The sequence below is a fragment of the Acipenser ruthenus genome, chromosome 6, assembly GCF_902713425.1.
Source record: "Acipenser ruthenus chromosome 6, fAciRut3.2 maternal haplotype, whole genome shotgun sequence".
Lineage (NCBI taxonomy): Eukaryota > Metazoa > Chordata > Actinopteri > Acipenseriformes > Acipenseridae > Acipenser > Acipenser ruthenus.
This window is the reverse complement of record NC_081194.1, coordinates 14,931,671-14,948,723: the sequence shown is the minus strand read 5'-3', so window position 1 is coordinate 14,948,723 and position 17,053 is coordinate 14,931,671. Positions and strand designations below refer to the sequence as shown.

The following is a 17,053-nucleotide window of genomic DNA, read 5'->3' as shown; positions in this document are numbered from 1 at the left end:
GGACAGAGTCTGACGTCATCAAGGGGCGACAAAGGCCCCTTTTGTTTTAGCGTGGGTTAGGCTGTAGTGAAAATTGATTTGGTGCAGATACGATATTGTTATTAAATGATAATAAATACAGAAACTTAAACAGTTTATTAATTGTGCAGAGACAGTTACGCTGTCGTAAAAACATAACAAGCATAACATAAAAAAGGTTTACAAATGTGTTAAAACATCATGTTATAAGACTGTGTCTTGGAATACTATTAGGCCTGCAGTACGCAATATATATATATATATATATATATATATATATATATATATATATATATATATATATATATATATATATATATCACTTTAAAAAAAACTGTTATTTATTTATTTTAATATTATGAAAATTGACCAGTTATTAGATTAATATGTTGGCAAAAAAAAAGCAGTAGATTAAAAATCAATGATTCAGACTAACAGAAAATGGCAAGTTGATTCACCGTTGCCTGCTGCAAAAACAAACACAGATTAATGCAGGCCACAATTATGCAGCCAAAAAGTCTGGCAGGAATTCATGTTCGTCCTTTGATGTCTTTGAAATGGAAGTAATCCCTGGAGGGGTAAACAAAGTATATAAAAAAAAAAGGTTAAGTACAGTATACTATATTATCATTAGTGATGTGCTGGGTCATTTTCATGATTAAGCCCATGATGAAAATATTGTGGCCCTGTCTTTTATTTAAATCTGAAAGTCCATGCTGCACACAAATTGAGAATATATCCAATACATAGATTTTTTGCTGTTCTGAGATAGGAACCACGTTGTAAGCAGTCTTACCTGAAGATAACAATTTTTTATGACAACATTATAAAAATAAATATTATAAACTATTTTATTGGGGGACATGCATTTTGTTCTTTATAAAACAAAAGAGAACGATGACAGGAACAAATAAACCATTGAAATGGACCCTATTACAGCCAGTTTTATGGCTGCTGAAAGAAATGGCATCAGCACAGTCTGATTTAATGAAAAGGTTTGGATGTTAATCAGCTCATTACTGCATATTCCACACTACAAAATGCCCATCTGGAAACCGTATCAGACCATTTAACTGCAAATGGAGAATAACAGTATGCCAACAACCACAGGAACTCAAAAGAGACCCAGCTGACTGAGGGGGTGGAGATTGGAATGAAGGACATAATGGTAATTGGAAATTTGCCTGATGATACTTCATAGAAAGAGGTAGAGCATGATGACAACTAGATTGACTCTGCAGAATATGTAGTCATATCAGAAGTGCTTGTGGAATTAATTTCAGATGTGGTCCAGGTGAATGTGATTGTGGATGTAGAAATGCCATCTACATCTGCACATCCAGAATCAATAGAGAGTGTATTATGCCTGGAATTATATATTTTTCAACATATCCTGATATTTTTATTCCGATATTGTGGAAATACAGAATTGTTAATTTGATCATTTCACTTATGAGCATCATAGTGATCCCTCCAGTGTTTTTTTCTGTCCCCACTGTATGCACCCATTTCAGTCAAAATGTTGCTGAAGGGAGAATGATCTGGATACTCACTATAATGTCTCTAAGAGAAATTATCTTTCTCGTGGCAAACGCTCACAAGTAAAAGTTGAGAAATGTGTTTCTAACAGATATATGACCCATGATGTGTCAATAAAATAAGAAGACCAGATCTCTTGGTTTAAAAGGAAAATGTATTGAGCAGGGTCACTATGAAGTTTAATATATATATATATGAATGGACTTCAAAGCATTACTCTCAGGTTTTATTTTTGTATTTTGTCATTTAAGAAAAAGTCAGTGAATCGATAACCTTTGTTTAAGGTTAACATTAAACAGTGCCATACAGACTTATACTGGTAAGGTAAACATGTTGGACTCCTGCTGTGGAAACCGCACCCGTTGTATGTCACTATGACAATTCAAAATGTTTTTATTATTTCTTCAGCAATGAAACACGTTATCGATAGGACTGGTGGACATTATTAGGTAGTTCATTAAACAATATAAAAGATAAAGTAGCTTCAAATGATATCGTTTTTTCAAAGTCTCTTACCTTATGATGTTTGCAATCATTCAGAGTTGTTAAACATTTTGCAGTTACTCAAATATATTTTGATATTTTGATAAGTCTATGTAAAGCTGCTTTCACTTTGATTTCTGGAGCTGCTCTTTAGTTCTGTTTGACTGCCATAGACATATGTAACGTAGGCTAGATGAGCCAAAGTGTCTTAGATTAGCAAGCGCTGCCGCCATCAACTCTAAAGCAGTGTATTGCCAGCACAACTAAAGGCAGATCAATAGATGGCACTAGCTCTTACTACTCATAGCCAAAGACACAACACAGACTTAACAAAAAATATGAAAGCACAAAAATGTAAGTCATTTTAATAAGAACCACCCAGAATCATTGCAAACAGCATACAACTACAAGGGGACAGTACTTCCATGATGTGTTTAAAACAGATTTCTGTAAATATGATCTGATATTAGCTCCATGTATAGACTTTTTTGTTGTTGTTGTTGCACTTGCATTCTATGTTGTATGTACTGCAGGAAAATGTCTGCGGGATCAGGGAGGTTTACTTCAAACAGGAAGTGGATGACAAATGCCAGCCTCTTTGAATATAGTTACTGTATTGCATGCTGTCTTGTGTCACTAGTATAGCTCACAAACCGAGAACCAAGTGAAAACCTCAGAATTACTCAATAAAGAAAGGTTTTACATTGTGTTCCTTTTGCAGCATCAAGCTAATCGACTGCATTAAAAGGTTTAAACAAACAAAACACTTTACACAAAACAAAAGGCATGATGGCCAAAACAAACAGACAAAACAGAACACGGAACCAAATAAGTATCGTGCTAGTCTAAACCAGCACGCATAGCAGTTGTTATTTCTAAGCTTTCCTTTGCTTTACCTCCCGACTCTCATTCCGCTTCTGAACACAGCAACCATGAGTGAAAGATGTGTGCCTCTTTTATGCAGCTGTGCCTGGCTCAATTGCTTGTTAAATCATTCAATTGAGCAGGCACAGTCTGCACGTGAACTAATTGTGCACTCGCCGTGACTCTATACAAATACCCACTTTAATCTGCACATGACGTGATTGTGCAAGCCCCATGACTAAATATAAATATACACTTTAAATCACCTGTGCTACATAACCCACACTTCGTGCACCACTACACACATACATATAAACATAAAATTTGCACAGGGGCGGGGCACCCCGCCACACTGCCGCTGTGTGCCGAAACACTTAATGACAAAAACCATCAACTTTGTTTTGCACAACTCCTTTAAGCTAATCATCGAAAGTTGCGAACCCATGAGATGTTTTTAAACAATGACAATTGGCATGGCATATGTTGACACATAAACCACAATGTCTCCTTTTTTTTGCTGTTGGGCAATCATGAAAAATAGCCATCAGGTTGGGACTTACTTTAACTGTCACTGTGGGCTTTAATCAAGATACATGTTTTAAATGTATGTCTTGTTGTTAAACACTGAAATATAACTGTTACTTTTAACTCTATAGTAACACTATGTAACACAATTTTTGTTCCTGGGTAGTAAGTGTTATTTCCTAATTGCTTATGCCTCAAAAGTATAGAAAATGGCTATTATTCCCCACAAACTTTGCTTTTGTGACCAGGACAGTGATATTTTGAAATTTACCTATTTCCAATGAGAAAACAGGCGAATTTGTGTCTTTTCGTTCACATAAAGTCAGAAAACAACAACAGATGAATCCAAATTAACATGTATTTATACTAAAGTAATACAAAAATGACTACAAAAGATTTAGAAGTGAGTAGTTTTTTGAATTTTACGATTATACTGTAAATCACTTTCACGAATCAGCCCCCAAATGTAGTCTCCCATCATGTTCTCGTTATACTGTCCTTGGTAGCGGCGTTCAAAGTCCAGTATATCCTGGTGGAAGCGCTCGCCTTGCTCCTCCGAGTACGCTCCCATGTTCTCCTTGAATTTATCAAGATGAGCATCAAGGATATGGACTTTGAGGGACATCCTACAGCCCATTGTGCCGTAGTTCTTCACCAGAGTCTCAACCAGCTCCACATAGTTTTCGGCCTTGTGATTGCCCAGGAAGCCCCGAACCACTGCGACAAAGCTGTTCCAAGCCGCTTTTTCCTTACTAGTGAGCTTCTTGGGGAATTCATTGCACTCCAGGATCTTCTTTATCTGTGGTCCGACGAAGACACCGGCTTTGACCTTTGCCTCAGACAGCTTAGGGAAGAAGTCTTGAAGGTACTTGAAGGCTGCCGACTCCTTATCTAGAGCTCTGACAAATTGTTTCATAAGGCCCAATTTGATGTGCAGTGGTGGCATCAGCACCTTCCGGGGGTCCACCATTGGCTCCCACTTGACGTTGTTCCTCCCCACAGAGAACTCGGTCCGCTGTGGCCAGTCCCACCTGTGGTAGTGCGCCTTGGTGTCCCTGCTGTCCCAAAGGCAAAGATAGCAGGGAAACCTGGTAAAACCGCCTTGGAGACCCATCAGGAATGCCACCATTTTGAAGTCTCCTATGACCTTGATGCCATCTCAGAAAAATGCAGATATGTATCCACTTAGGCAGCTGGAACTAAACTGAACTGGTGGGCTTAAGGCCCCTGTATTTATACTACTATTTATATTACTGGAAAGTTCTAGAAAGTTCTAGAAGTTACTCCAAGTTTAATCAGCACTGAATCTATCTGGAATGTTCTGGAAAATAGGTAAATTTCAAAATATCACTGTCCTGGTCACAAAAGCAAAGTTTGTGGGGAATAATAGCCATTTTCTATACTTTTGAGGCATAAGCAATTAGGAAATAACACTTACTACCCAGGAACCAAAAAAAAAAAAAATAATTGTTACACGGTGATCAGGATGGAGGCTTGTTAGCGGGGTTTCAAACTGTATTACAGTTAAGAGACGGAGGATTTAAAACAGAATTGTGGCGAAATGTACAAAAATGCCTACACACAAAAACCACAGAAGAATGTGCCCGTGACAATAGGGACAGCAATGGAAAGAAGGTACAAGTTAAGTGTACAAGTACTGTCAAGTTACTACTATACATATTTTGACAGAAAAAAAAAACGCTCAAGCATTTTGGAAAGTAACCGAAAACACTAATTTCATACGGTATATCAAAAACGAAAGCCCTGAAAAAAACCATTTACATTATTATATACTGAAATCTACTACGGCCAACTAAGTAACTAAAAGTTCAACGTGTGCTTTCTAAACAGCTCCAACTTCTCCAGAAACAGGTGGAGACTGTGCTGGGGTATCATGGGTTGTGGCCTTCATCGTGATGTATTATTATTATTTATTTCTTAGCAGACGCCCTTATCCAGGGCGACTTACAATTGTTACAACATATCACATTATACATTATTTCACATTATACAGATATCACATTATTTTTACATACAATTACCCATTTATACAGTTGGGTTTTTACTGGAGCAATCTAGGTAAAGTACCTTGCTCAAGGGTACAACAGCAGTGTCCCCCACTGGGGATTGAACCCACAACCCTCCGGTCAAGAGTCCAGAGCCCTAACCACTACTCCACACTGCTGACCTTCCGTATTGTATGTATTTCCGTTGTGAAATGACTTCCGTTGTGTTGTGGGCTTTTTGTATTTGTGTTTCCTGTTTTTGTTTTTGTGTTTTCTGCTTTTGTTTTTGCATTTCGTGCTTTTGTTTTTTTGTGTTTTCAGTTTTTTTTCATTTGTGTTTTTTTTATTTGTATGTTTTTCAATTTGTATTTGTGTTTTTTGATTTGTATGTGTTTTTTATTTGTATTTGTTTTTTCCTCATATTTGTGCTTTTCGATTTGTATGTTCTTTTTTTATTTGCATTTATGTTTTTCAATTTATATTTGTGTGTGTTTTTTTTATTTGTATTTCCGTTTTGCACTTCAGGGCCACCATACTAATTAGAGGGCATTATTTTTGCATTACACTTTTAGACATATATTGGCCCTTTAAAAATCTGTTGAGTAAACAGTTCAGTGTTAAACATCATTTCACACACACAGCTATGACTTATACAAGTTTGCTGGACCATATAACGCTTCCCACTTCCCACTTCCACATCTCATTGCAGTAGTGTGGCTGACAAGCAGGCAACATCAAATGTCTAAATCACTTGTTTTGCTTCCTGTAAGGTTTGACAAGCAACTCAGAAACATGAACAACACTCAGTTGAGGAGTAGTGTCCAATTATTATTATTATTATTATTATTATTATTATTATTATTATTATTATTTATTTCTTAGCAGACACCCTTATCCAGGGCGACTTACAATTGTTACAAGATATCACATTATTGTTTACATACAATTACCCATTTATACAGTTGGGTTTTTACTGGTGCAATCTAGGTAAAGTACCTTGCTCAAGGGTACAGCAGCAGTGTCCCCCACCTGGGATTGAACCCATGGCCCTCCGGTCAAGAGTCCAGAGCCCTAACCACTACTCCACGCTGCTGCCAAAAGGCTGCATAGGCATGTGACATGCAGAGGTCTAGTGAATTTACCAGAAATTTATAGATTTTTTAATAGTCTCAAAAAAAAGTTAAATCATGGTGAAGCACAGGCAAATGTAGTATATAAACCTTAAGCTAGGTTTTCTAGGTTGACTGCTATTTCAGCAGGCTTCAGCGTACAGTCAGGTGAGGGGTGAGTGGACAGGGTTGATTCTAGAAATGTTTCAATGGCCTGTGACAATTTGAGTATTGTATATGTCTAGAGAACCTTGTCCACTTGGGATTAAACTTTCCAAGGACCTTCTTTAGCACAAATAATTGAGTGTATCATAATCCTGGGGTGTTGTAGCATACTGTTTATCAAAAGAAACGGTTTTCCAGTTGCACTCAAATTTGCTAAGAACCTTCTTTGGTCAAACTGTTGAGTGTATCATAATTACTTTTTATTTTTTTTTTAGGCTTTGAAATTATGTAACAAATAACTGCTTCTACGGGTTTGTAAATGCTTTAACTGATAAAAACAACCTTCAGAAAGATTGTCCTTTTCAAGTTGCAGCATGAGTTAGGTGATTACAACAGTATTTGGATTATTTTCAGGGAGTAAATTCTTACATTTGGAACAGCAACTGAAAGAATGAGTCAGAATAGTCACTTCTTCTTTTAATGGTCAGGGACCCGGGATGTTGAAAATTACACATCAACTTTAGTAAGGAATCTGCTTTTTATGTAAAGTTTATGTTGACCATCTTCAAGGATAAGATAACTTTTTTTTCAATATCACATTATACATACACTGATTTTATTATTTTATTTTTTAATGTTCTTTTTAGTACTACTGCAAACTATAATAATATCATCCCCTTAGTACTACTGATGCAAATTAAAGCACACATGTTGAGAAATGATCTGAGTCTTCTCATAAAACAGAAAAGGAAATGAAAGCATTACCAATAGACCAAATGGTGAAACAGTCATGTTATTAGTCCCAAGCTAAGAATACATATTAGAAAAGAGTACACATATGACACCGGTTAATTGAGAGGAACAGTAGTTCCTCATGCCAAGTTATCAGCAAGAACTGCCAGAGACTCTCTATACAGCACGGATAGTTTACGTGTTATCAGGGTATTGGCGCAGCAAAAGTAAATCACTTTCAATTTGTAGTTCCCAACACCCTTAGGTGAAATGTAGAAAAAAAGTCAACACCTGTCCTAGACTAAGAGAAATAAGTCGCCAAAGAAAGGTAAAAATGTCATTTTTTTTCTCCCAGGCACTTTTATCCAGGCATATGTATATTACAGGACAGTCAAGTTTAATGACAATTAACTTGTTTTGTCAACATGGAAATATACTAGGGAACACACTTATTGTGGCGTATATATCATTTATATTAAATGATTTACTGATATTTTAAAATGGACTAGTCGCACGTATTGCATGCAAAAGAATAGTCACAACAGTCAAAGCAGTGGGGGTCAAGGTTTCCCCAATTGTTTCTGCTAGCTTGTGTTTTTCAGACACAATAAAAGCGGATTGAACTTGCATCAAAAACACAAGCCAAGTTAGTAGAAACAATTGGGGCAACCTTGACCCCCACCGCTTTTACAGTTGTGCCTATTTGCTTGGTGCTGGCCAAGGTTGCCCCAATGGTTTCTTGAAACTTGGCTTGTGTTTTTGATATCTCCACTTTAAATGGCTGGGCACTTTTGATAGCTTGGCATTTTTTTCACATTTCCAATGTGTTTTTGTTTCAGATTTAAAGCAAACTCTGAAGTTACTAAATTAACAGGGAAGATGCAATTAACCTAGTAAGCTGGGATATAATAATAACACATGCCAAAGAATAATTCCAATTGTATTCTTAAACATTTGATAAATTGCAAAAAATCATGCTTATTTACCGATTTGTATACAACCCCCAATTATTGTGGAGTTGCAACTCTGAATTAGATTACACTGGAAAATAAGTAACCTTACCTTGTGACAGGTGTTGTGCTGCTTGATTAGAATCTTTAAATGCAACGATGATAACAAACTAATAACGATTCGCCGGTGTTATTGAATAATGTCCTCATGGGTTGTCTTAGTGCTCGATAAATATGTTAGAATAACTATTATATATACACACACACATACCGGTATACAAACAGAACAACAGTTCTACCTGTATACCTTTGTACTTTGTAAATGTACACACCTTAAGACCGACATGTAATCGTATGCGTACCATCAACAAGATGAACAATAGCTTAGAAAAGACAAGTATATAAATCACTTATTAAAATTAAACTTCTAGCACTCAGACTGGGTGAAAACAACCCGTGCAAGCCCAAGCAAGAATCATTTTGGGGTAGCTAGATGCGCAGTATTCATAATGGTAAACGCCTCACTTCAGGAAGAAGCGGGTATCAGTTTTTACTTCGGAGTTGCGCTTTCTTTATGCAGTTCTATCTTATGTAAATAACTGTTGGTCCTGGAGGTTTTACACTTCTGTGATGTTGTACTGAGCATTTCTTCCAAGCAAGTACCTCAACAACTTCTGTCCTGAATTCTGACTACTGTGACAGACAGCGCACACATCAGAATATTTCGCACAGGAAGCATCGGATTCCCCGCCCTCTACCTTCTGACAACGGCGATTGCCAATTAGAATTGAGAGTGTAACCGCAGACAAGCGAGAACCTCCAATAAGAAGGGCAAAAGGCGGGACTTACCTGTCCGTACATTAATATGAACAAAATAGTCATAGCTGATTGATAGTTAGAGGGCATTGGCGGCGCTTGGATGACAATATCTGTGAAGGCTGTGGAAACTAAGGGAACTGACTGAAGAAGTAAACGGTGCAGCCGACGCTTAGCAACTTTGAATGCAGCGCAAATTGATTTAACACAGCGGAGACCTTTTTATTTGCTTTGCTGTTTGCTGTTAAATTGGCAGAAGAATGTCTGTGGTTGAGGAATACGAAGAAGGGGAGTATGAGAGAGCTGCCAAGCGACTCAAGACTGTAGAGGTAGAGTTGGAGGAAGGAGAGGACTTAGAAGAGGGAGAGGACTCGGATTCAGCATCTCCTGGCTTGCTGCTTGGGGACGATGATACACCCTTAGCAGGTGGAGGAGAAAAAAAGGCCCATTGGTCTTCATCAAAATATGGATCAAATAGAAGGGTAAGAAAAGAATACAAATAAAACATATTGGTGTTAACGGTATTGTAAGAATATCATACAAATAATAATAATAATAATAATAATAATAATAATAATAATAATAATAATAATAATAATTGCATAGGACAGATAAGTGGAATATATTTGATACAACTTTTGTAATACAGCTGCGTTTGAATTTATAGGTAACGGTACAGTTAACGACAGTATTCACAGCAAACCCTTGGTGTCCCATCATCACGTTGGTTGTTATGTTAGTCTTGTTTCTGATTATATTGTTTAGAATGAAATAACACTGTGTATGACCTCTAGTTTCAGTAATCTTATTTTAAAATGCTGTTGAATTTATTCCGAGTAGCGTTGCTAGTAACGTTCTCCTACGGGAAATGTGTTCAGCTTAGGAACGTTTTGCTTTCTCTAGGGTTGTGCAGACAGTCATAGTATCTGTGTTGTAAGATAAAGAAGCTAAGGAAATGTAATAGAATTGTTCCATATATTTTAGCACTAGTCCACTTACAGTGTACGTCGTCCAACCCTTCCCTGCTTTGTTGTAACAACACAGCACTTATTTATAGAATTAACCCTTTAAATACTTCGATTCGCCGCAGAGGCACAAAGGGGTTAGGTTAAGTGCATTTAATTCAAAGAGGTATGCGGTTTTTTTGGGGAGTTTTTTTGTGTTTTCCTGTGGGGAAATAGAAGTGACTTCATATTAGCATTATCATTCACAATCGCATCTCCGTCTTTCAACGATCTTTGCTTCCTCCGTTTTTACCTGGCTTCGCGTCATGGTAAAAACGCGTCTGCACGACTTTACTGGGTGGATATTTTCACAGCCTCCTTGGACTACAAGCAGTATTTAAAGCAAGTATCTCAGCTCATACAATCTTCAGTACTAACGTGTTCACACTGTGGGGGGATATTTTTAATGCGTTGTATGTTAAGTAAGCCTATACAATTCTGAAACAAAAATGGCAAATCACATTTCTGCTTATTTAATTAACAACAAAATTGAACGTACTGTACAGTACATACAAGTTGAAACATAAAACAAATGTATGTACTTTTGAAAATTATAAAAGCTAATAACCATAATTATCAAGTTTTTTAAAATGACTATTATAAATTACTCATATCCTAACATTTAAAATGTCCTTCTCCTGGGTGCACAAAGTTAGTTAATGATAGCGTGGTATCATAAACATTGGATTATTTACTGTATTTCATAATCATTTAGTGCAAGGCTGAAGACAAACCCTTAATAAACTGTAGTCTCAAGTTAGTTTGATTTGACTGGTGCAAAGCTTTAAAATGTACATGTTATAAAGAGCAGCTTGGTGGCACAAGCATATACTGTACAGTAGTTTAAGGTATAGAAAATCCTTTAAGAGCTTTTGAATTGGGTGTTTTCCAATTTAATTTCGCCTCAGTTACGAAGAAGCAATGAACGTGGGCCTATTACTTGGATTAGCGTCCCAAAGTGCCACAGTACATAATTTGCAGCTGAGGCTGCACAAGTGTTTTACTGGATATCAGCTTTCTCTAATCACTTAGACAACACTTTGATTCCTCAGCCCCAAGCAGGTGCTGTGCTGCCTGATCACAGATGACAATGATTATTATAATAGGCAACTGATTGCTTATCATTTTAAAACCCATTTAGGTCTGATTAATTGCTCCAGGAAAGGTAGGGAATACTGCTGTGAGATAACACAGTTCATTGTTTTCTGTGGTGCCATTAACATGTTTTGGTTGTCCTTAATTGTACATTTTCTTTTTAGAGTGTATTGTTCATTTTTATACAACTGTGTGAATCTCTTATTGGTAGAGATGATATCCTTAATTGGATGACGTTACTGTGTATAATAAAATTGGACCACAGAACAGCTTTTGCCATCAGCAGGTGACAAAGCCACACTGACAATGGCCTAAACGGTGTTCTCCACAACCAGCTTGCTAAACACCCTCAGAGCTCTTATCTAAGTAGGAGAAATGTAGTTTTTCTGCAGTTCTCCGTAATCTGAATCGGTTGCCACCAGACAGTAGTGATTTGTTCATAACCTGTACTATACTAAAAATGCCTTGTCTAGTTTTTTCATCTAATATCAGGAATAACCCTTTGAAAAATATTGCAGAGAGATATAAATATTTTACACCCTTATTAAAAGAACTACAATATTGCATTTATTTTTTTCGAGCATGCATTTCATTATTTGGAATTATAAATCAGTTTGGATTAGTGAAGGTCTGGTGTGCTGTAGTTCTTTATTGGCTGTTCACTTTACTGTAGCGGAAATCATATGTGAAGGTTTTATATTAGTTCAAGCTGTATAGCCTGACAGCCTGCAAAGCGACACCTCCTGCCTGTGCATGATTGATTTTGTTTTTTACATTACAATTAATAAAGATACATTCACCAGTACAATCGTCATGCAGGGTTTCACTTCTTAGTCTCCTAGTGCACATACAGTACCATTACCTGTTTTATGATCGCTTTTACATTTGTCATAAAAGAGAAAATGATAGCATACAAAGTCAGGAATTGTAACCTACAAACAGATCATACATGTCTGAAATAAATGAATCCTATTAAGTGTAGGCCTATTTAAAGCAATCCTTAGCAATTCTTTGGTGAAATGACATGCAGTATGGTACCAAGTAAAACTGATTAATTCTAAACAAAGAGTAAGCCCTTCTGCTGAGAACATATAATATAAATAAATGTACGGTAGGCTACAAGGTTTCCTGAAAAATAAAGTGAATGCCTTTAGCTTTCAAATGACAGTTTGTTTCAGGGAAAGTAACCTGTGATGATGCCACATTCATACAGCTTTGGCTGGATAGTCAGCTAGCCTTACGCTAATGAGACTGAAGCTATCTTTAGTGTAAATAAGCTCAAGCAGACAGCGGAAAATGCCATATCTTGATGAGTTATTATATCTCTGGTACCGAATCACACGCACTTGGTAAGAAAAAGAACAAAGGTCTAAGGGACCCAGTTTTACTTGTACTGTGGGGCTGCTGGTTGATTAGCAGTATAGGTTTAAATAGTGCTTTTCACACATGTGATTAGAATTGGGATCTCATTGGCATTAGGTTGGTCTCCTTTGTATACTGTATTATTTTTAGCAATGGTTCAGAACATTTAGATCATGCAGGGCTTCTTGACAAACACACACGCATTATTAAAAAAGGTATTGCATTAAAAAAACAACCCTGATATTTAAGAAAGTGTTTGGATCACTAAGATTCACAAGAACAGGAGGCATATTCAATGTGTTAGCAAGGGACAAGTATACCTTTCACTGATTAAAACTGTAGCAGCCTAATAAATTCTGTTATTAGAGAGAACGCCAGCAGTCTTTGATTGTCTTTGATTGCAAGCGTGGCGTACACTGTCGAAGCTGATTTGAAGGCCTTTGTACTATTCTTGGTCCTTTGATTGTGGGTTTTGAGAAAAGAGGCAAATGTATTCCAAGCATGCAGTAAGGGGAGCTTGATATGCAAAAAGCTAATTTGCTTCAATCTGCCTTGTATCCTCTGTGCTTTCATCTTGCCATCCGTAATTAATACTATCAGTCAGTCTGTTTCTGGGCTGCACAAATTAATGGTTGAGTAAGAAAGTCGTTTATTGCTTTACAGTATGTACATTGGTTGAGGAGTGAAAATCTTGACATTTTATTCAGTTGTAGTTGATTTTATATATCATATCCTAGATAATAACACCCACCTCATACTTTGTTAAACTGGAACTACTGTGAATCTGAAACCACGGAAATAAAAAGTGAGGTAAAAAATAAGAGCAGAGTTGCATCTCCGAAAACCCCTGCTAAAACTGTTGTGCTAACTGGGAAGAAAGGATTAAGCATTCAGCCAACTCATTGTCTTAATATATAGCTGTGGCAAAGTGGTTTATAGTGCACAGGTGTAGAGGTGATGCAGTGCTCCAAACAAACACAGTACTGGTGATATGATGGTTCTTTTATTTTAAATCCAATAGTCGAAACTGACCAACAGAAAACAATAATGAAATACAGGCTGTACTCAATGCTTGGTACTGCTCTGTATAAATAATGCACGGGGAAGTCTCAAATGATAACACACAAATCCACAAACAAACAGACACACACAGACAAAACCTACTTGGTCACCAGTCCTTTAGTGAGTGCAGTAGTGCTAGTGGTGAATATAACGATATTGTGCTTTAGTGCAGTGATGTTCCGGGTGGGTGCTGGCCTCTGGCGACAGCTCCGGAACTTGTGTTTAGCTGTCTAACAAACAGACAAGTAACAGACAAATGAAGACAAAACACTCACGGTACATTTAACATGGGTCCTTCTGGTCTCCAATACATTTACCCAAAACGAAGGAACAGATTACGATTCTCCGTCCCCTTTTTATGCTGTCACACATGACCTTGGTAAACGAGTGCAACCACCTCTCCAATCTGTGGCTGCCACGTCGTTTACCTTCCGGGTCAATGCGTTCTTGCAATGGAGTCTTGGCCTTCATCCAGATTGTCCGACTTCCCGACCCTGGGAAAGAACTGTCAGACCAGGCCGTCCAAAGAACTCTCTCGCTGTTCTCGCTGCTTAGCGTCCTCACAGGTCGGGAGGGAGATTTACAACCAAGACTCGTATTTACAACCAAGACTTGTATTTCTGTCACAATAGCATATGTGATCCAGATGAATACAGTGTTACTCTGTAGAATATAGCGGCATTTTAAATAGAAATGTTCGCTTAGGTATGTTTTTACTGCGGAAACTGTATTGACCTTGAAATTCATTATATAGTGAAAGTGTGCATATTTTCAGAAGCACACTATCTTATTAGATTTAGTAACTCTTGATTGTATCTGTATTTCAGGAGTGCTGTAATGTTCCTAGCCTTTGATGTTCACTGCAGCATACCTGTCTGTCAATGTGAGATTCTACAGTAGACATCCTCTGTCAGGCAGTCTGAATCAGCCCTGTTTTTGGATTGTCACAAAATCCATTATTGAACAACCCTTAATTAGTTCCTTTCTTCTGATAAAAGGCAGATATTTTTTAGCACAAAACAAATGAACTATCTGTTACAGGGAAAAAAAGTACATTTTGCAAATATTTGAGGAACTCAATAAAAACATTGCTTTTAAAGTCAGTAATTCTAGTAGAATTACACAGAATATGAGAAGTGATTCTGCATTACACATTCCTTGGTGCTTATTTTATATATTTTTATATAAATATATTCGCAACTCACTCGGGTTCTTTGCCCCTTTAAAAATAAACCCAACACACAGAAATGGATTTTGACAGCACGGTTGCGCTAATTTTAATAAACACAATCAAATAAACAAAATAAAAAACAAACACCTAGCTCTTTACGAGCACTAACTCAGCTTTCAGGAACACCCTGACTACAAGTAGGACGGCTAAGCCGTTTCCCCACCAAACAAAACCCAACAAACTAAAACCACACAGGTTTGACACAGCACTTACTTCTGTACGACTGCTCGGAGACAGAGCACACTATCTGCCTCCTTCTATACAGCAGCCCTGAGCAGACTGACTGCACCTCGTATATACCCTGCACCTGGTCCTAATTTAACAATAATTACCAGGTGCAGGGGATAATTAACAATTAACACAAATGTGCATTTGCACATGTTTTCTTCCATGCAGGGAGGATTAACCCCCTCCCTGCTGTGTTACAATATATATATATATATATATATATATATATATATATATATATATTGTGGCAATGCGCCCCGCCCCTGTGTGTATTTGTGTGTGTTGTGTTGTATGTTGCGTGTGTAAATGTTGGTGTATAGTCATTGGTACACGGGATATAAACGGGTCTGTGTTTCACGTGTATTTAAAAAGTGTATATTTGTATTTAGGCACGAGGAGAGCACAAATCACTTCACGTGCTGGTTAAATGTAATATGTGAGCACAGGGTTGCACAGAATTAATTCACGTGCTGGGATTCAAGTGAATAATTAATTAGTAATTGAATCCCAGCACAATAGTATATATAGACGCACATTTCTTGCACTCAGGGAGGTGTTCGGTGAGTGGAGAACGGGATTGGAGACGGAGGTAATAATAATAATAAGAAGAAGAATAATAGTTAAAGTGTTTTCACTCACCGTGTTTGTTCGTCTGTGTGTTGTGCACTGTCTAGTCCGTTTTGTTTGTCCTTTTATTTTGGCATATAGTGCCGTGTCCTGTTTTGTGTACTGTTTAAAACCTTTTATTTGTTATTAAACGCTGAGTGCAGCCATTGCACTCAGCTCATCACAACCACCGTCTCTGTCTGTGTATTCCTGTCTGGTCTGACGCCACCCACTCTGGCCGTCTTTGTGACACGTGGTGTCATCGTGGGATAGCCGCGCCTCCAAGCGTCAGACCAGGAGGGGTTTTGTTTAAAAAAAAAAAAAAAAAAAAAAAAAAATATATAATGGCAGAAGACGCCATCAAACTGCGGGGCTGGTTCCTGGAGAATGCTGGGCTGGAGGCCCAGTCTCTGCCCATGGTCGTCCGGGCCCTGTGGATGATGGACAGTGAGAGATGGGAGGCCTATCAGCAGGAACACACCCCAAACACCTTGGAGGAAGGTGTGGAGTTTGTCCTCAGCTACCTGGAGGCAACCATAAATGGAACAGCAGCCCAGGTAGCAGGACCACCAGCAGAGGAGTACCTGCTGTCCCCATCTCCACCAGCAGAGGGTGAGTACCTGCTGTCCCCATCTCCACCAGCAGAGGGTGAATGCCTGCTGGTTTTGCCTCCACAGCCCAAGCGGGAGGAGCCTGAGCGTCCACAGCCCAAATGGGAGGAGCCTGAGCGTCCACAGCCCAAATGGGAGGAGCCTGAGCGTCCACAGCCCAAGCGGAAGGAGCCCGAACGTCCTACGCCTGAGTGGGAGGAGCCCGAACGTCCTACGCCTGAGTGGGAGGAGCCCGAACGTCCTACGCCTGAGTGGGAGGAGCCCGAACGTCCTACGCCTGAGTGGGGGGAGCCCGAACGTCCACAGCCCAAAAGGGAGGAGTCGGTGCGTCCACAGCCCAACAGGGAGGAGTCGGTGCGTCCACAGCCCAACAGGGAGGAGTCGGTGCGTCCACAGCCCAACAGGGAGGAGTCGGGGCGTCCACAGCCCAACAGGGAGGAGTCGGGGCGTCCACAGCCCAAAAGGGAGGAGTCGGTGCGTCCACAGCCCGAAGAGAGGGAAGTCGGTGCGTCCACAGCCCTAGGACCCAAGCTGCCAGCAGAGGGAGAATGCCTGCTGGTCCCACCTCCACCAGCAGAGGGTGAATACCTGCTGGTGCCGTCCCAAGAGCCAGAAGGGGAGGAGTTACAGGCTCAACCCCCTGAAAA

The 17,053-nt window shown here is 38.7% G+C and overlaps 1 protein-coding gene across 1 annotated transcript in view; it reads left to right on the top strand.

Moving 5' to 3' along the window:
• Positions 1–9,262: 9,262 nt before the first annotated feature.
• The window catches only part of LOC117411471 (heterogeneous nuclear ribonucleoprotein L-like), a 32,801-nt gene continuing 25,010 nt past the window's right edge, over positions 9,263–17,053 (top strand). Inside the window, exon 1 of the mRNA XM_059025061.1 lies at positions 9,263–9,689. Coding sequence (XP_058881044.1) covers positions 9,468–9,689 — 222 coding nt within the window. The 5' untranslated portion in view covers positions 9,263–9,467. The remainder of the gene's footprint in view (positions 9,690–17,053) is intronic.